Source organism: Marmota marmota, unplaced genomic scaffold, assembly GCF_001458135.2.
Source record: "Marmota marmota marmota unplaced genomic scaffold, marMar, whole genome shotgun sequence".
NCBI lineage: Eukaryota > Metazoa > Chordata > Mammalia > Rodentia > Sciuridae > Marmota > Marmota marmota.
In genome coordinates, this window is record NW_026000037.1 from 25,441,493 (window position 1) to 25,463,608 (window position 22,116).

General features: G+C 32.9%; 1 protein-coding gene across 5 annotated transcripts in view; it reads right to left on the reverse strand.

Annotated features, from left to right (window-relative positions):
- The window catches only part of Zranb3 (zinc finger RANBP2-type containing 3), a 224,187-nt gene that overhangs the window by 117,550 nt on the left and 84,521 nt on the right, over positions 1–22,116 (reverse strand). For all 5 annotated transcript variants that reach the window (XM_048812202.1, XM_048812201.1, XM_048812199.1 and 2 more), the window contains one exon: positions 19,077–19,095. In XM_048812202.1, the coding sequence (XP_048668159.1) occupies positions 19,077–19,095 (19 nt within the window). The remainder of the gene's footprint in view (positions 1–19,076; positions 19,096–22,116) is intronic.

Consider the following 22,116-nt stretch of genomic DNA (forward strand, 5'->3'; position numbering starts at 1 on the left):
AGAGATGGGGAGGGGGGAGGATGGGAAAGGCAGCGGAGCACAACAGACACTAGTATGGCAATATGTAAATCAATGGATGTGTAACTGATGTGATTCTGCAATCTGTGTATGGGGGGAAGGTGGGAGTTCATAACCCACTTGAATCAAAGTGTGGAATATGATATGTCAAGAAATTTGTAATGTTTTGAACAACCCACAATAAAAAATTTAAAAAAAAATTATAAAAAAAAATAAAAAGAATCATTCAAGTAAAGTTACATTTTACCAATGAAATTTCAAAGATTAATAAGAAAATTGTATGGATTTGCTGTGTAAAATGTTCTTTTGCTAGATAAAAGACCACCAAAAAGAAATATATTAAATGGAATTTTGGAAGTAAAAGTCTTTTGGTCCTTTCTAATACCCCTCATATTTTCTTATTTAATTCCAGATAGCACAAATGAAAAAAATTATAGAGACCTTGGATGGTATTACTTTCCTCCAAAAGAAATTAGGTTAAGCTTTCTTTTAGCAGGTAGACTGAGTACAAGTAGATATCTCACTCCCAATACTTGGTGTAAAGCTTTTTAAAGGCAGGTTTATTTCAATTGTGCCCTTATTTCCAGGGCCTGGTATTCATTTCTAGAAAGTGGCTACTTGGGAGATCAGGAGAAGCCCAAACAGGGTACTTATCAAGAATTTTCAACCTCAGCAAGGTTCAGTTCTGATCTTGGTCTCCTTAGCACCACTGACATTTCTATTTAGTGCTTTGTCCTTCCAATTCCAAATTCCTATGATGTATGTATAGTTTAGGATATGGCCAATGACTTCAGGGTAATGTGTATGAAGATTTGGGGGGATTCTTCTCCCAAGTTTCCTGTCCTCTGAGGTTTTATTTTCATGTCTAAATGGCACAGTAAACATTTGGGGAATCTGAACAGTTTCTGATAGAAACAGATGAAAGCAGCCTGTTTTTAACCACAATGCTATGGTTTTAAGAAGAAAGAAATGAACATTCTCTGATAGATTTAGCAATGGAAGAAAAAAAACCAAAAGGATGCAATAAAAAGTAGGACTTTTAATGCTGATGTCTTCAAGCCCCTTATCCAGTTTTGCCCCAATTCTGAGCAAGTTGATAAGAAAGTGTGGGTGCTACTTCCTTTGGCACTGGTAGGAAATGAAAACTATGTAAATCCTGGCCCACATGGTGTGACTCTTCACTCTAACTTCTCCCTGTAAACCTAATAACAAACCAAATCAGTCTCCTTTCTTTGTTCTTTCAAGGCATTTTCATATGTGATTGGGAGCCTGATCTGCTCTCCCCAGAAAGTCTTATTACACCATTAATAAATATACTTTTTCATAACCTCCCAGTGTCTGTGGCATCCTCATTCTTGACACTGGAACCAAATTTTGGGTGAAAGGGTCCTCTCTGTCTCTTCAGGGTGACCACAACACAGGGAAAATCACTTTTCAATACTTATAACTGGCATTATGACTCTTATGAAAAGATTTCCTTGAGTCTTGTTAGCTTGAGGGAAAAATCTCAGAATTTGGTTAACTTGGCATCATCGAAAAGAATTAATTTCTTAATCTGGCCATTTCTTAATCCACCTGAAGATGATATCATTCATTATTAGAGAATTCACCTAAAATTACTTTTACATATGTTTTTATCAATCTATCTTTCTTGGTAACAACTCTAAACATTTAATTAAGTATTTCTTTAGTTAAAAGATCCCATAGTTAAATGATAAGAGATAATTCCTAGAAATTAGAAAGATTTTTTATCAACATAAAGTATTTAGTCACCAACTTGTATGGTATTTGTTGTTGGTAATTCATTTTTAGGGTATCATATAACAGTAGATAAAGTTTGATGGGACAAACTAAAAAGGGACATGGTTCCATACTAGAAGATAGAAGTATATAAGGTAAGCTCACATTCCCATTAAGGAAAGAAATTAAAAACAGTATAAACTACCATATTATAGACAAAATTTGCAAATAGGAAGATGATTGTCTAGGACTACTTTTTCCTCGGAAATAAACTTTTAACACATTTTCTTAAATTTCAATATGTTGAGAAGAATTTAAAATAGCGTAACAGTCTATTATAAAAGCAATAATACACTTCAAGTAATTTTAATGTACAGAAATAACTACACTCAATAGGTGGTTTAAAGCCCTTGGCTCTAACTGCAATGGAATTTGTTAAAGTGGAACCCTCCAGTGTTTCATCACAATTAAGACTAAATCACTATTAAGAGCCAAAGCCTTGAATCAATAATAGCACAGATGTCTATATAAGAATTACATAGAATATACTAACTTCAGGGGTACAATTTATCCATGTTTTCAAAATAGTAATTACCATTTTACTTAGAAGAATAATTTAATGTTTTCTGAATGTCTTATTCCATAAAATTATTAAGAGCAATAAAGTAACAATGATCCCAACACAGAATTTGTTTCAATTTTATATACTGTGATTGTTTTTAAAGTAGCAATTTTTATGCCTCTAGATTATAGAACATACTGCTGATTGAGAATTTTTTGAAATTGAAAATGTTTCCAGTTTTAAAGTTTAAAACTTTTCGTTGTGGAAATATGAGGTGGGCTTCTCTTAAAGATAGGTGGCCCATTTGTTCTAGAAGATGATCCTTTGGAAAACCCCTAAAAATATGTGGATTTAAAATTTTAGGATTGAAATTAAGCTAGGAAATCCATATAGGGAAATGTCAAATTGAAATCCTATATTCTCTTATTTATTATTATTAAGGGGTGGTGGTGTATGTTTTAGCAGAACTATTTCCTTGTTCTTTAGGGAGTTTTAGATGGCATATGTGAACAGTATTTTTTTGTTTTTAGAACACTGTGTGTCTATGTATGTGTTTCAGTAATGTGTTCCCATCTCAGGGGAAAATAAGAGAGGGAAAAGGCCACAAGTATATGCATCCAGGTCTGATCTTCTCTCTCTTTACTCGAGACTAAATTTAGGAAATTTGCTGTAACACTTCCCTCATGGTTGCCTTGTTCTCATTGGCTGGAGCAGGCTTTCTCCTGTAGAGAATGCACTGGGAAAAAGTAAAGCTATAGAGGAGATGAGTTGCAGAGTAGCAGGATGGGAGGAAAACATTTCTCTCTCTCTAAAGACAAGACATTGAGCTGTGCTTTGTAGTCCAAAGCTGGGCTTAGAGAGAAGCCCATGTGGAGGATAGCAAATGCGAAGCAGGAAAGAGGTTCCAGATTGGACAGAAAGGCTGCATGAATCTGAATAAAGGGTATATGGATTTTTTTATATTATTCATGTTCTTCCAACTGTCCTATAATGATAAAATAACTTCCAAATAAACAACTGAAAAGAAGAAAGTCACCATTCTACAAACTACTATCACTTGTGCTTAGAGAAAGGACAAGAAAGCTATTCTAATCGTCAAAAGGAGTAGTCAAGAAGAAATGATAACCGATTTCAGACAATGCCAAAAGAGAAATATTTCTAAATTCTTTACAAAATATTTTTAAAAGTCAACATAACATGGATACCAAATATAAAAGGCAGCAAAAAGGATCAAGATCAATCTTCCGTGTGAGTACTGGTATAGACATTTTAAGTAAACTCTTAGAAAAGTCAATTTAGTAGAACATTAAAAGAATACATAAATGGGGCGGAAGTTATAGCTCAGTGTGAGGCACTGGGTTCAATTCTCAGCACAATATGTAAATAAATAAATAAAATAAAGGTCCATCAACAACTAAAAAATGTTTTTTTAAAAAATAATACATAATAACTAAGAGGAGTTTAAGTCCAAGAACAGACAGTAACAGAAAATCTGTTACTATAATTCATGATACTAATAGATCAAAGGAAGAATGTCAAATAATAATCTTTAAATTTAACTTTCATTCCTGATTATTTTAAAAAGCTCTATATTATTAAAGGGAGATCAGGAGAGTAGAGCAAACAGAGGAGGGAAAGGGAGGGGGAAGGGAAAGGGGAAATACTGGACAATGACAATGGCCAAATTGGGTGCATACACCAATATGTAACAATTATTTCCACCATTTTGTGTAATTATAATGAATCAATAAATGTATGGAATAAAAAGACCTAGATCATGAACAATTACTAAAAAAGATAATAACTCCATATGAAAAAAAGTCTATATCTTAACCCAAAAGGATATACCATGCTTAATGGAGAAAAAAAAAAAAAAGCATTATCATTTATATTAAAAGCCAGAGAAAGAAATTAAAGATATATTTAGATACAATATTGTTTAGTTTTTTTGTTTCTTTCTGTTTTGGGGTTGAACCCAGGACTTGGCACTAGGCAAGTACTCTGCACTGAGCTACATCTGCATCCCTGAAAGATAAAAGTATTAAAAAAAAATCTATTTGTTACAAATAATGTGATCAAATACTAAGATACCTAAAGGAATCCAGAGAAAAAATGGTATTTATATTAGTAATACCTAAGTATTAACTAAAGAATTTAAGCTGGGTGCAGTGGCACATCCCTGTAATTCCAATAACTCAGCAGACTAAGGCAGGAGGATCACGAATTCAAATCCAACCTGAGCAATTGATCCTGTCTCAAAATAAAAAACTTAAAAAAAAAAAAATGGCTGGGAAACTTCTCAAACTGTGAGTCAAATAAACTTTTCCTTCTCTAAGTTGTTCTTGTCATATATTTGGGTCATGATGATGAAAAACTGATAAACACAACCAGTAAATAATAATTTGAAAAATAGTATATTGAAAAGAAAAATAGTAAATCTGACCCAGTTAATAATGACTGAGGATATAAAAAAGACACAGAAAGGAAAAAAGGGTTGGAGAGAAAGTAGAGAGGGAGGGGAAAAGGGAGGGAGGGTTGGTTGGTTGGTTATTAGTCTTGCCATTATAGGCAGTAACTTCAAGGAGTTTTAGGGAAGGAAATTCAGACTTTTGAGCTTTCATTAAGTCTTTCATGCTGTGTACGTATCTATTTCTAAAACATTATTCTGAAACAGGGTACACTAAAGGGTAGGTTGGCGAGGGAGGGGGAGCTTCTTTGAAGGAGTAGTAAATTTTTGGGGTTTTTTGTTTTGGTACTAGGGATTGAACCAAGGGGCACTAAACCAATGAGCCACATCCTCGGTCTTTATTTATTTATTTATTTTTAAATTCTGAGATAGAATTTTGCTAAGTTGCTTAGGTCCTTATTAAGTAGCAAGGGCTGGCTTCAAACTTGCAATCTTCCTGCCTTAGCCTCCCAAGCTGCTAGAATTACAGACATGCACCACCACACCAGGCTAAATTTCTGGGCCTTAAACTAGTGTTTTATGTCAACATCTAGACTGCAGCTTCTTATACAGTCAGTCTTCTGATGTTTTCCGATGCTGGAGATAAAAGAAGAGGGACATGGGAGAAGGAACGAAAAACAGAGGTGCATAAGTTAAACATACATATACTTTAGAATGAAAGAAGTAATTTAAAAATATCAGTCAAACCCACATGGGAAAATGAACAGGTAAAAACTGAAAAAGCCTAGCATTGCATGATTTTTGTCCCAACATTTTCTTCTTTTATCCTGAATACTTCTACTCATTATTAGGTTAAGACTCAGAGTAAGTTACTTTTCCAACTGAGGATTTTCAATACTTGGATTTTTCATTTTACCAATGTGAAGACTATATATTACTCATTTAAAGGACATAAGTAGGAAACTGTATAAAAATCATTTATGTGTTTCTTGAGAAAAGTTTCACTCAATAAAAAAATACCAATCTCAATATTGTAAATTTCAAAATTTAGAAATTACTGAACATAGCTTAATGTGTTTTCTAAAAATTAACTTATATCTCTAACATAGGCAGCATTCTATTATAACTCAAAATTTTTAGTGATATTCACATTTAATTTTAGTCATAAGACATGGCTAAAAAAAAAAAAATGACATACTTAATTCAGTGTCAGAGTGCCCTGGATTCGATCCCCAGTACCACACACCAACAACAACAATAAATACACAGTGATTTCTATCTTGCCATACGGAATGTAGAAAAAGTATACCAACAGCAGAATTTGGCTTCTAACTTCATAATCTATTTAGATGAATTTGCCATTTAAGAGAAAATGACTAATTTTAGAGATAAAATCTCTGAAAGAAAAACTAATTTAAAAATCCATTTGATTATCTATTATTTCAGGCAGTTAATCAATGTGATATATTTAAGCATCGAAGATTAAACTTAACTGCTTAACAAATGCAAAATAATTTATATCAATGAAATTTTCAGATGTAATGAACATAAAGAAATGAAGTATAATGCATTTTTAAGAGAATGAAAAATACAAATTATGTTTATAATGAAACTGAATTAATTGTTCACAAATATAAATAAAAGGGTCTTTCAAAAGTTTATCAATATGAGGTCTAGGAAACAAAGGCATACTGTGAGAATTTGCATTTGGCAAACCTGATTATTGTCATTGACAGATCAGTTCAGCTAGCTATTTTATAAAAGATCATGAGTAAATCTCTTGCTTAGCAAGGTACATAATTACAGTGCAATGCTTTATATCCTTTTTTTAATGTGGCAACAGTATAATTTGAAATCACAATTAGTCTTATGTTGAAATTCAGATAAGTATATTAAAATAATATTTTCAGTAGGTATATAATGACATATAACAATTACAGTGAAGTAAATAAATAAGCCACTACTTATTTGTAACAAAAGAAAAATTATTTCTGCTTTCAAAACAAGCAATCAAATGCAAATCAATCTAAAGGAAATCAATCAACAGTTCCAGAGATATAATTTTTGCAAGGTTACTAGAATGCTTCAGTTGAACAATTACTTGGATTAATCTGTCAATTTATGCATTGACACATAACAATCACTTTAGAACCATGAGAACAAACTCTACATTTCAATTCAGTATTTTTAAAAAATGTTAATTAAGCAATGTCAGAGATTCCCTACTTAGTTTCAGAAATGAGGCTATTTAAAAATGGTTATTATATACATATCACCAAGGAAATAAAAAGGAAAGCTTGGTAAGAAACAAACAAGCAAATAAAACAAAAAAAAGTTTTTTAGAAAGATAACTAAGAATTAATTTGCTTAAATGGTTATATAAAATGAAAAAGGAAACAAGCAACAAGAAAAGAAACTGCTAGTTAATTACATCCTCTACTAGTTGCCAAAATGGCAAAGATAACAAAATGAAATCCTATTGAGTTTAGTAGATACTTTTTAAAGAATAAAACAGAAAGAAAGGACCCCAAAGCCTGAGATTAGGCTGAAGGACTATCTACAGAAATGGAAACAAGAATGTGAAGCAAATAAGGTTGTTACATCAATTTTGCTAGTCTAAGAAAAAGACATGGAAGGCTACTAAAAATAAAAGTTGCTATTTAGGTAATACAGAAAAAAAAGTAGGACTATTAAGCAATAAGAAACAGAAAATTATCGTTGCTTTTAAAGTACTTATAGTTAAAAATTAATTTTTATATGTTTAAAGTACTTACTAGTTAAAAATTAAATGTTATATGTATTTTTACAGACAATCTTTTTGTCTAAAAAGAAACTGTCCTATTTCCTGGGTCCTAACTATACAATTCTCTTCTCTAGGATAGAGTTTATATAGGTTACTTCTGTATTAGAGATAGTTAAGCCTAATTTTTCCTATAATACAATGTCATCATGAACTCTAGGGTAGAATTAAAGCAAGGGAGATATATTTGTTTTCTGATATTTTTACTGGATAGGGATATCTCTTTGTTTTCCCACTATGACTAAAGATATTATTGAATAATTTCTCTGTTCTTTCTCTTCACTGTCTTCTAGTAGAATTAATAATGGTATAAAATTTCTTAATCTATGTACAGAATAGGCTCAAAATTGCAGAATCCATCAATTATTACTTAACGAGTTCAAATTTAATCTATAAAAAGTAATGAGATATGTCAAAATTATAAGGTCATTATATGCTAGTCACAGTTCTAATTTATTGAATATTAGCCATGTCAAATTAAAAAAATTGATTCTAGTTTTGTAAAACCAGATGACTAAAGAAAATGTATCTGGACTTCAAGAAAATTTAACGAAAATATTATCTAATATTATTTAATGAAAATATTATCTAAAAAATTTTTCCTCAGAAATAAATTTTAAGTTGGGTTAGGAATAAAAATAAATGTTACTTGCAATCAATAATGACTATAGCAATAAATAAAAGAAATTAAATTAGGGTTTTTATTTTAACCTTTGTTTTATTTATTTACTTTTATGTGGTGCTGAGGATCGAACCCAGGGTCTTCACACGTGTGAGGTGAGCGCTCTACCACTGAGCCACAACCCTAGTCCCTTGATTTTATTTTAATGAGATACTAGTGATATTAAAAATAGTACAAATATTTCATTAAACTTATAGTTAACTAAGAAGTTAGAGTAAATAACAAAATATCATGAAAATGTTGGAATAAATTAAGTTATAAATGCTAGGATTTAATGTTGAAACAAAAAAGTAAGATAACTAACTTAATCTCTGAGCTATTGATATATTATAAAATAACCTAAAATATAGATTTCAAACAAAAATGTATTGAAAAGTGATGAGCATATTCAGCAGATAGTATTTGTTCACTTATCTATTGTAAAATTGTTTATCATTAATAGCCTCAGGATCAACAATAGTAAAAGTAGAAAAAAAAAGAGCCATTTTATTTTGGCTGGCAACTCACTTAGGCCTGGGAAGAAAAAGGCTCTGGAGTTGCAAAAATGAAGAGTAGACACATACCTTAAAACAGTTTAAGATATTAATAATATAAAGAGCCTCATTTATCTCAGTAGTTGACCTTCTCTGTTAAACAAGGCAACAAAAAAGGTTAAATTATGCTCAGAGTATAATGTTGAAAGAAGCAGAAATATTGAAAAAATATTTCCTACAAAATCTTTATAGTTAAAAAATTTTCTTTTGAATGCTTGGCTGTCCTAAAATCTTTGACTCTCTAGAAATATTTCATTTCTCATAGGCTTAAATACATAAAATTTCAAAATACAGTAAAATCTTATCATTATTAAAAAATATATTCTAGTTTTAATTTTCTAAATCAGCTTTAAAGAGTTTGAAAGAAGATGAGAAGATTAGAATTTGCACAAAATGCCAAAGATTGAATCATTCTTCGGAACACTTTTAGGTCACTGATGAGTAAAATTAGATAAAGCTTAAGAAAAGTACATGACTTATCTCACTGTAATATACAAAAAGAGAACACAAAAAAAATCTAATAATCTAAAAAAGAGCAGTTCTTAAGCTTTCTCAAAGTAACATAAACATTTTTCAAATAAAATATTACGTCAGAAATAGCATTCAAGATAAAAATTTTCAGATTGAGCTGGGCACAGTGGTAAGCCTGTAAACTCAGTAACTCATGAAGCTGAGACAGGAGGATTACAAGTTTGAGTCTCTAGCTCGGGCAATTTAGCAAGACTCTGTCTCAGAATTAAAAGGGCTGGGGTTTAAAAGATTCTCAGATTAAACAAAAGATAATAAATGGAACGGATGGGGAATGGAAATAGGAAAGACAGTAGAATGAATCGGAAATAACTGTGCTATGTTCATATATGAATACACCACCAGTGAAACTCCACATCATGTACAACCACAAGAATAGGATCCTAATTAGAATACATTATACTCCATATATGTATATGTCAAAATACACTCTACTGTCATATATATATAACATATAATAAAAAATAAATATTTAGATAATGCTTAGAAAGGGTGTGGGTTGGGGCTTTCTCCCTAAGACTAGGAATAAGGCAGGCATGTCTTTTCTCATCACTCCTATACAGCACTGAACTAGAAGACCTAGACAACTTTATTTTCTAGACAAGAAATAAAAGATCTACATATTATAAAGGAAGAATTGTCCATTTGCAGATAATGATTACCTACAACAGATAATCTTAAAGAATCTTTAAAACAAATCTTGGAACTACTACTATAAAGGCACAGGCTAAGATGCAATACTCATTGTGAAAAAAATAATGTGAATCTTTCTTAATTACTACACACGGTTTCAACTCAACAACAAAAACAACAAATCAATAAGACACAAAGAGTCTTCTCTTTTTCTCTATCTCCCTTTCTTTTTCCTTCCTTCCTAGCTAAACTGTGGTACCAACCTAGGTATCCTTCAATAGATGAATAGATAAAGAAAATGTGGTATATAAAGAAAAATGAAATTATGGCTTTTGCAGGTAAATGGATGGAGTTGGAAAATATCATGCTAAAAATTATAATAACAGTACTCCCCAAAATGAAATACATAGGTATAAATTTAACAATAGAGGCACAGGACATATATGAAGAAACCTAATGATAAAAAAGAAGTGAAAGTTCTACATAAATTAAAAGTTAAACTGTGTTCGTGGACCAAAGACTAAATATAAGATTTCAATTCTGTTGTCATGTATAACTAATTAGGCCCAAAACTTCATCATGTTGGTTTAGGTCCTGACTTCCTTAACCAGACTCCTAAAGTGCAAGAAATAAAATCAAGAAACAATAAATGGGATAGATTTAAACTAAAAAGCTTCTTCTCAGCAAAGGAAACAATCAATAACATGAAGAGAGAGCTCACAGTGTGGGAGAATATCTTTACTACACACACATCAGATACAGAACTAATTTCTAGGATATATAAAGAACTCAAAAAAATTAACACCAAAAAACCAAATAACCCAGTCAACAAATGGGCAAAGAAATAAACAGACACTTCTCAGAAGAAGAAATGCAATCAATCAACAAATATATGAAAAAAATGTTCAACATCTGTAGTAATTAGAGAAATGCAAATCAAAAATGGATGACAGGACTAATGTAAATGCCACTCAGAATGGCAGTTATCAAGAACACAAGCAACAGTAACTGTTGGAGAGGATGAGGGGGAAAAGGTACATTCATATGTTGCTGGTGGGACTGCAAATTGGTACAACCACTCTGGAAAGCAGTTGGCGATGCCTTAGAAAAATGGAACTACCATTTGATCCAGCTATCCTATTCCTTGGACTATACCCAAAGGACTTAAAATCAGCATATTATAGTTAAACAGTCACATCAATGTTTATAGCAGCTCACTTCACAATAGCTAAACTATGGAACCAACCTAGGTATCCTTCAATAGATGAATAGATAAAGAAAATGTGGTATATAAAGAAGAATGAAATTATGGCATTTGCAGGTAAATAGATGGAGTTAGAAAATATCATGCTAAGTGAAGTAAGCCAATCCCCCAAAACCAAAGGCCAAATGTTCTCTCTGATAAGTGGATGCTGATCCATAATGGGGGAAGAGGGTATGGGAAGAATGGAGGAACTTTGGATTGGGCAAAGAGGAGTGGGGGGAAGTGAGGTGGTGTGGGGGTTAGAAGGATGGTGGAATGGGACAAACATTATTATCCTATGTACATGTATGATTGCANGGGGGGGGGAAGATGGTGGAATGAGAAGGACATCATTACCCTAGGTACATGTATGATTGCACGAATGGTGTGACTCTACATCGTGTACAAACAGAGAAATGAAAAGTTTGCTCCATTTGTATACAATGAAATAAAATGCAATCTGCTGTCATAACTAATTAGAAAAAAAATTAAAAAAATATTTCAATTCTTCACAACTTGATCTTTAAACTGAATGTAATACCCCAATGCAAATACCAATAACAAATAATTCTAAAGTTTGTAAGGAAAGTAAAAAAGGACCTAGGATAGCGAATATGATACTGAAGAAGAAAGTTGGAGAATGAATACTACACAATTTCAAGACTTACTATAAGGCTATAGTAATCAAGACAGTGTGGTATTGTCACAGAAATATGGCCACTGATCTTCAACAAAGGAAGACCACAGAGAAAAGATAATCTTTTTTACAATTGGTGCTTCAGCACTGGAAAACAGGGTATCTATCAGGAAAAAATATTAGATATAAATGTAACAATTTTCACAAATATTAACTTAAAATGGATGACAGGACTAATGTAAAATGTGAAACAAACTCTTAGAAGATAACAGGAGAAAAGCTAGAATTCTCAAAATTCAACAGCAAAAAAAAAAAAAGAAACAATCCAATAAAACACATACATACACACAAAAGGCAAAGAGCTAAAACAGAGACTTATCAAAGAAAATATACAGATGACACATGAGTATATGAAAAGATATTAGGGAATTGTAAATTAAAACAACAATAAGATACTGCTACACATTTGTGAGAATAGCTAAAAGAAAAATGACAATATCAACTGTTTTGCTGTTGTGACTAAAGAATCTGACCAGAACAACTATAGGGGAGAAAAAGTTTATTTGAGGGCTCAGGGTTTCAGAGGTCCATAGAAGGCTGGCTCCATTCTTCAGGGCTCAAGGTGAGGCTGAACATCATGGCAGAAGAGTGTGGCAGAGGGAAGTGGCTCACATCACAGTGATCAGGAAGCAGAAAAAGAAACTCCACTCTCCAGGTATAAATTTATCCCAAAGCCACCCAATTCCCAACTCCTCTAAGCCACATCCTACCACTTCAATCAGTGATTAACTCACGGATTACATTAAGGCTATACCCAGTCATTTCTCCTCTGAACCTTCTTGCATTGTCTCACAGGTGAGCTTTTGGGTGGGACACCTCACATACAAACTATAATACCAACTGCTTGTGAGGATGCAAAGCAAGAGGAATTCACATTCAGTGCTAGTGGGAACACAAAATTGTATAGCCAATATGCAAGACAGTTTTGATAGTTAACTAACAAAAGTAAACAGCCATACCACAGATTGTGAGTTGAATTTGATGCTCTGTCTCAAAAGATATGTTGAAATCCTAGCCTCTAGTACCTCAGGATATGAACTTAGTTGGAAATAAATTCACTGCAGATATAAATTAATTAATCATCATGAGGTCATAGCAGAGGAGAGTAAGCCTTAAATTCATTTGGATTAGTGTCCTAATAAAAGACTGACAGACAGACAGACAGACACACACACACACACACACACACACACACAATTACTTAGGTACTGACCTAAGTAATTCTGGAAATGAATAGTCTTTGTGGAGGTAGGGGGAATATGAGTGAATATGAAGTGATGTATCTGCAAGCCAAAGACTGTCAAGAATTGTTGGCCCTCACTGAAAACTAGAAGAAAGGTGTCAGATTATTCCTCAGAATTCTTAGAAGAAACCAACCCTGCTGAACAGTTATTTCAAAATTTTAGCCTCCAGAATTGTAATAGAAACAACAACAACAACAAAAACTTTTTAGGCCATCAATTTGTGGTATTTTCTTAGGGTGCTTCTAGAATACTAATATAACATATAGTACAGCAATGGTACTCCTAGATATTTACCTAACTGACTGGGAAATTTGTGTCCACACAAAAAGCTCAAGTTTTTATTCATAATGGTCAAAAACTGGGAGTCATCAAGATGTTGCTTCACCTTGGTGAACAGAAAAACAAATTGTGGTATATCCATGTAATGCAGTGTTAGTCAATGATAAAAAGAATAAGTTATCAAGCTACAAAAAGGCATGGAGGTCACTTTAATGAATATTACTAAATGAATAGAACCACCATGAAAAACTCTATTGTCATAAAATTAGAATCATTAATTATAATTAGGATTGATGATGCTTGAGTGACTAATATATCAGTGGTTGCCAAGGTTCAGGTCCAATGGGAATTAAGAGAAAAACATAGGATTGTGTAGGACATTAAAACTATTCTGTATAATCATCTGATAAAGCACTGTACTCTAGATAATAAAATTATCTCACATAAGGACACAGGTCAACCATTTAACTACCATACATGTACAATGGAACTGAAATAATTAATGGTGGCAAATAGTGGGAGTCAAGGTTCTCATTGTTTGAATGGGGAATTACAGACAAGCAAGTGGAAGAGGCAAGAAAAATCAATGTGGTAATGGATTCGAGTTGGAATATCAGTATAAACTCATACTTAACTTTATTGGAGCTACAGATAGTTATGGATACAAATATTTACAAATATCTGAGTATAAATATATGAAAGTTCATATACATACATTTATCTCCTTTTCTGTCAGCTAACAGAACCTAGAAGGAAAGATGCCTCAGTAAAAATGAGCACATGCAGTGCCCGGATCCTCATTCTAGCATCATTCTTCAATAAAACAAATTAATTTTCTTGGAGAAATAACTGATTTTAGAACTGGGGTCGAATACATATGAGATGCATCTGAAGCACAGTATAATGCTAAAAGTAAAAAAATATGTTAAAACAAGCTGGGTACCTGTAATCTCAGCAATCTGGGAGACTGAAGCAGGAGGATTCCAAATTTATGGCCAGCCTTGGCAACTTAGTGGTGACTCCCTATCTGAAAACAAAAATAAAAAAGGGTTGGGGATATAGCTCAGTGGCAGAGCACCCCTGAGTTCAATCCCTACTATTGTAAAAAATAAAATTAAAATAAAAAAGAAAAGAAAATAAGTAAAGTCTGGTACCCTGAAACTTTATATATAACAGTAAACATGCTGGGCTGAGGCAGGAAGATGAAGTTCAAAGAGCCTCAGCAATTTATAGAGACCGTGTCTCTAAATAAAATATTAAAAAAGGGAAGGGGATGGGGCTCAGTGGTTAAGCACTGCTGCATTCAATCCCCAATAGCAAAAAAATAAAATAAATAAGTAAAAAGTCACTGATAGACCTGGGTACTAGATTACTTCAGGTCAAATACCAGGTCCCAGGCTATTTTAGATGGATATTCTTGGGCAATCTACTTAATTTACTATCCCTCAGTTTTCATATGTAAAAAGAGAACAAATAATAATAATAATAACACAAACCCACAGGTTGTGATGGGGATTAAATAATACATGTAAAGCACTAGGACAGATCATGCCATGTGAGATTTAAGTATAAACTATTTAATCAGTTATTTCACTTATTCATTCATTCAGAAAACGTGGGCTGAAATGAAGAGTTATGAATTGGAAACAGAAAGAGCAAAAAGAAGAGCATGTTAAATTCAACTAGGGCAGGAGGAAAGAAAACTAGGAACTATAGAAGACAATAAAATAAAAATTGCAATCTTAGCTTGCTTTGTCAAACACGGGTAGGCTCATATAAAAGGAAAACTAAAACTTCATGTTAAATTTAATTTCTTAGTCCTCACAACTATAAAGTTAATATTGGGAGAGTCTAAATCACCATTTCAATTTTAAAGTTTTCTGGGCAGAAAGAACCTTCCCAAGGGGTTCTTTCAGCATTTCCAGATACCTGCAGATTTCTGTCTGCAAAGAAATCTGATAAAGTTTTTCAAACTCAACTGGATGGCGCTGGAGAAGATAGTGCTAAATGAAGTTAGCCAATCCCCAAAAAACAAATGCCGAATGTTTTCTCTGATATAAGGTGACTGCCTCATAGTGGGGTAGGGAGGGGGAGCATGGGAGGAATAGACAAACTCTAGCAGAGGTGTGGGAGGGACAGGGGGTTAGCAAGGATGGTGGAATGTGATGGACATCATTATCCAAAGTACATGTATGAAGACATGAATTGATGTGAACATACTTTATATACAACCAGAGATGTGAAAAATTGTGCTCTACATGTGTAACAAGAATTGTAATGCATTCCGCTGTCATTTATTTTTAAAAAAATTAATTTAAAAAAAAGAAAATATGTAGGTTTAGTACTTTTCCTCAGATACCAGCCAACTGAATTACCTGGTTTGTGTTAATGTGAAACTTTTTCATGTTTACATTATCTATGTGTGAATGAACATTTTAAATAATTCTCAAATGAAAAACAAGGACAGTGCTTAAAAATAATTATTAAAAAATAATGTATAGGGCTGAGGATATAACTCAGTTGGTAGAATATTTGCCTCTCGTGTACAAGGCCCTGGGTTCAATCCCCAACACCACACACACACACACACAAAAAAAAAAAAAAAAAAAACAACGTGAAGCTGGGCATGGTGGCGCACACCTATAATCCCAGCGGCTTGGGAGGCTGAGACAGGAGAATTGCAAGTTCAAAACCACCCTCAGCAAAAGTGAGACACTAAGTGAGACCCTGTCTCTAAATAAAATATAAAATAGGGCTGGGGATGTGGTTCAGCAGTCAAGTACCCTTTAGTTCAATCCCTGGTACAAAAAAAAAAATGTATAATATAATGCTGCAAAATCCTGACTATAGACTGTTGTCTGAATCTATTATTTATGGAATGCAAATTCATAAGTGTTTCTGTATATTCACTATACAGTCCTTGAAAGAACAATTGTGTTAAAATAAGAGAAGGGAAAAAAAGAAATAATTAAAAGAGTTTAAGCTAAGTTTAAAAAGTTCATTTTATTAAATGTTGCAGCATTGTTGCTTATCAGAAGTAGTTTTATAACTGAAACACATGATCACACAATTAAACAAATTAAATCATTTCAATTTTAAACTAATGACTATCTTATATACATCAAGAAGGTGGATTATATAGTCCTCCAAAGACTAAACATTAAAAAAAAAAAGATAATAGTGGAAAGATACTAAGAGGTGGGTAACACCAGTGAAGGAAGTCATGTGTTTCTAAATCTAGGGAAGAAACATCACAGCAGACAGTTAAATTACACTATACTCCAAGTGGGTATTCAAGCATCTAAAAAAAAGTAGGTTCGATAATACAGATGTAAAATTGCTCTCCTAAGGCTCCCAGCTATTTGATGAGTCAAATACTCATCATTATCAAAATATATTTTTGAATTTAACAATCAAAAAGTGGTTGACCTTCAAATTACAGTCTGTATTTCCTTCTTTAACTTCATAACATTTTATGATAAAAGCAAAAGGAGAACAGTATAGGAAATAAAATGAAGGTCAAACTAGAGTTCATATAATTTACACATACACATGTTCTTTCTACTTCTGCACTTTTGATTTACTTTCATCTACAGCAACTCAGTAATATTCCCCAAAAAACTGCATTTCAATTCTATCACTAATAGAGAATATTAGTGGTAAAGAATTGTGATCTTAGACTGTTAATTTCTATAGCCTGCTTTTCATACTCATGTGTAAAGGTGAGAAAGTTTTCTTAACTAATATTATTAATAGAATTTAACATCACAAACCCTGTTAAGTCCCTTAGGTGGCAAAGAATCAGTCTTTAAAATCCTAGTGAAAATCATTATGAGAAATGCAATTGTGGAACTATTAAAGGGCTCTTTTAAACTTATTAAAGTAAAAAATAAGGTTTTGAAAGATGACAAATAATTCAACATGTGAAAGATGCTATGATAAAAAGTGATGAAAAGCAATCAATATAATGAAGATATGCTGGCTAAGGATTCATCAAGAACTCTGCATGCTCAAGTATAATGTTCACTGAGGAGAAGAGGGGTTTGTTGGAGAATTATGTAAATGTTAACAGGGATTAAGGTGCTGACCAAATGTTTCTCTCAATTAATGAGAGATTCCATAGTAATCTATAAGCCTTTAATCTAAAGGCTTATTCAAATCTCTGAAAATCAAGTTAAGACCAAGGTACCAATGATGTACCAAGACTTCTAAAATTTCCTCATGACTTACTTGTGAAGATCATCAATAATGGTGTTAACTTTTATATTTTCTTTGGACATAAAACTGGCATACACGCGCGCGCGCGCACACACACACACACACATATACACACATAGCATTGGTGCATTAAAATTATAAATAATAGTGGACTTAGTTGTTATATATTCATACGTGACATAATTTGGTCAATTTCATTCCTCAGTACCTCCCCTAAAACTGGACTATTTTGAAATTATATTCACAGACACATACATATATATCACATACATATTTGACACATAGATACTATGTAAGAGAAAATGGTTAGAGTGACTAGCTTAGAGGTTTTGAAAAATGAATTTACATTCTTTCATGAAAACATATTCAAGTACTAAAAAACACAAGCCTTGTGAAGTCATTTTGGATTCTTAAAATTAATTAAGGAGAGCCTGTTGAAACTCCTGCTGTTCTGAAAGAGAAATTTCTGTTAATTGCTTCTAAACGTCTGTGTCTTGTTTCTCCAATTATATTGCTCAAATCCTTCATAGGCTATGATTAACTTTCTAGTAATAACATCTAGTTTAAATAGAATGAAAAATCTAAACTAAAAAGTTAGGTAATTACAAATCAGCATGAACAGAGAATTTCCCAACATCAACTTTTTTACATAGTATTCACAAATATTCTTGTTCATTTTCTTCCTGAAAAAGAGACTGTAGAGATGAGATATTGATGGGAGTTTATATTTAACTAAGATTAAAACACAATAATTAGAAGAATTAAAAACTAGATTCCACTTCTATTTTTTAGTTAGTTTCTTGTTCTTTCATTTCTAATGTATTTTGAAAAGTATGTTTTGTTATTTTTCTTAAAAACATCATGAAAACAGCAATACATTTCTCAAACTGGTATCAAAATTACTTTGATTTATACTATAATATTCTCAGAAAGTACTTGAGTATCATAGTTCATGTAACAAGAGCTTCAATTTCACTGAGAAAACATTAAAATGGACATATATGAGATAAGTACATGCCATTTAATTGTATAAAAGTGTTTAGTGAAAATAAAATGGATTTTAGCACTATTTAATACTCATAGGAAACAATTAACAATAACCTTTAGAACAAAATAATTAAAATTCAGGTTTTACTCAAGCAGTACTATGAAAGGAAGAGTTCAGTTTTTGAGTGGCTACATTTCAAAACACATTTGTGCATCCTAGGAAACAATATAAAATTGGGGGTGACTAATATTAACATATTTCCCAGATATATGCTTTGCAAACACACACATACACACCCAGGCACACCCCGGCACACAAACACACTAATACATACTCATTCTTTCTTCTTCTTCTACCACCCTGCATATCTTTCTCCCTCATCACTCTCTCTTTCTACATAAACACATATTAATCATGGAAAACCAAAGGAGAATAGTGAATATGGAAAATAGAGTTCATTAAAAATTTGTTGTATAATTTTATAAAAGATGTGAAAATACTTACTTCATCAGCCACCATACACCTGAAAAAAAATTTAAAAAAAATTAATTTCTTGTTTTTTAAATATTTTTTTAGTTGTAGATGAACATAATATCTTTATTTTATTTATTTATTTTTATGTGGTGCTGAGGAGAGAACCCAGTGCCTCCAAGTGCTAGGCAAGTGCTCTACCACCGAGCTACAACCCCAGTCCCTAATTTCTTAATTATCAAACCAATCATCTTAAAACAAACAAACATAAAATTTGTCATCTTAACCATTTTAACTGCACAGTAATGTTAATTATGTGCATCTTGCAGATCTCTACAGCTCTTTTCATCTTGCAGAACAGAAATGCTCTACTCTTTGAGACACTACCATAAAATGTTGACAAATACTTAAGGACCAGGCTAGAAAGAGATGTTTATAAATGTAGAGGAAACATGGGCCAGTTCTGATTTTATATGATTTTCCAGCTGGCAAAGGCATGTGGCTATGTGGTAGTATTACAGCTTCAGATGTGCTATGCCCATGGCCTACCCATGGAGAGTGGCACTGACCCTTCAAAATGTGACAAAATGGCAAGTGATGGTACAAATGACTTCCCACTTCATTCTTGTTAGGTGCAGGGCGGGCTGAACAAATGTTAGCTGCAGGATAGCCCACGCACCCAAACCCCCCTGTGTCTGGTCCTTTATCACCTGTTTACTTCAAAGCTGAACACTCAACCCACCCCCCCAAGGCTGAACACTTAACCCCACCCTTGTGCCAAAAAGGCAGCTTGCAGACCCAGAGGCCTCATTAGATTTGGGCTATAAAAACTCCCTCCTGCCAGGCCCCTCTCTCTCTTGCTCTGTCTCTCTCTCTTGCTCTGTCTCTCTCTCTTGCTCTCTTTCTTCTCTCTCTCTCTCTTTCTTTTCTCCTTTGTTGCACTGCTGCAATAAAGATCTATTGGTTGCTCTGAGTGTTGTGGTCACTTTCATTTCAATTCTTAATCTTCACCATTGGTATTTCATAGAGATTAGAAGAATGCTGTGTGAAGGTGCAAAAAAAAAAAAACAAGTGTCAGCATCTTTTGGCATAAGTTAAATATCTAATTATATGTTACGGTATACATACTAAACCTATCGACAAACTGAGTTTTAATTCCTATTATTTTGAAGAACTTTCTCTTCTTTATTCTTCCTTTTTTTCTCCCTCCTGTTAATTTTCTAGATGGGGGTCTCATTATGTTGCACAGGCTAGTCTAAAACACGTAGGCTCAAAGGGCTGGGGTTGTGGCTCAGAGGTAGAGCACTCACCTAGCATGTGCAACATCGTGGGTTCGATCTTCGGCACCACATAAAAATAAATAAATAAAAAGGGACTGTGTCAACTACAACTAAAAAATAAATATTAAAAACAAACAAACAACAACAACAAAAAAAAAAACATGTAGGCTCAAGCAATCCTCCTGCCTCAGCCTCCCAGATAGCTGGGACTACAAGCATGTGTCACCACTTCTTACATTTGCAGAAATAACCTCCATTCCCAGCCAATCTACCTCTTTTTTTGTAAAGGATAGCAAAAAGATGCTTGAAGGTAACAAAGATCTTCAATACAACACTACTCATAGAAACCATCTGAGGAGAGAAACTTGAGAAAACAAAAATAAACATACCTTGATAAAGATTCAAGATGGGAGAACATGAAAATCTGGAAAGCAATGAAGCTTGGTATGTAAGAATTTGATGAATGGTACATATTCTAAATAAGGATAATAGAAACAGAAAGGAAGACAATAAGAAAAAGTGTGCAAAACGGAAGTAAAGTAACGGAGGAGGGGAGCTAAAAACATTCTAAAGCAAAGTAACAAACACATGATTTATAGTCAGGAGACTAGATGAAAACACCTAGAGAGGAAGAGTATGGAGAGAAGAGAGGGTGGAATAGGAGAGTGGCTCAAAGAGTAAAGCATTTCTGTTCTGCAAGATGAAAGAGCTGTAGAGATTGGCTGCACAGCAAGATGCACATAATTAACATTACCATGCAGTTAAAATGGTTAAGATAGCAAATTTTATGCTTGTTTGTTTTAACCACAATAGAGAAAAAAGTATAGAGAAAAGAAAAGACATTCACACACTGAGTCCTGGAGCACTCCAATAATCAGAGATCACAAAGAGGAGAAGGATCCAGGACAAAAGACTGAGAAGAAGTGTCCAGTTAGACACCAAAACATGGCAAGTTCAAGGCCAGCATAGGCAACTTAGTAAGACCTCGTCTCAAAATAAAAATTTAAAAGTGTGGGTAGGGGAGACATAGCTTAATGGTAGAGTGCTTGCCTAGCATGTGCAAGGCCCTGGCGTCAATCTCCACTATCACAAAATAAATAAGTAAAAGGGAAAATATGGCTAATACATTTATTACTTTATAGAAAATTTATATAATATTTCATTAAAACTAAAGTCTACTTTGTAAAGGGAGGGCTGCCAATAATCACCATTATCCTTGGAAATAAAATAGCTTTTCACCTATTGAGAAATAGCAAATCGGACCCAAGTTATAGGACCCTTAACCAACAATGAAAAAGAATACTTCCTTGTTAAACACTATCCACTGTATTTGCCAAACTTGGTTTGGTGTACCTATAATTCTATAATAATTTTACAGGTAGTTCAGTTTTCCATTTGTAACAAACATAAATAATATTATTTGATCCAAAATCATTGTTAATTTTTTACACTGTAATTTATCAGCTTGGCTCTAGACACCAAAAGCAACTTTTCATTTTACTGAATTGTTTCCAAAACCTTGAGGCTCCTTATATTAATCGTCCACTTAAAATATTAATATATACTCCAGTGTTTACAACATCCAAATCTTTGGATGCACATGTTTGGTGTTTGCTATTTTTAATTCAAATTCTGATACAGAGAGAAAACTGAACAGCATTATACTTTTTGGAGAAACACTTTATATTCCAGCTAAATTTCTATTAAAAGACACATTGAAATGAACAATTTGAATCTAAAGTGAAGCTTTTCTTCAATTTTTTTACATAAAAAAACACCTTTTCTATAATTAA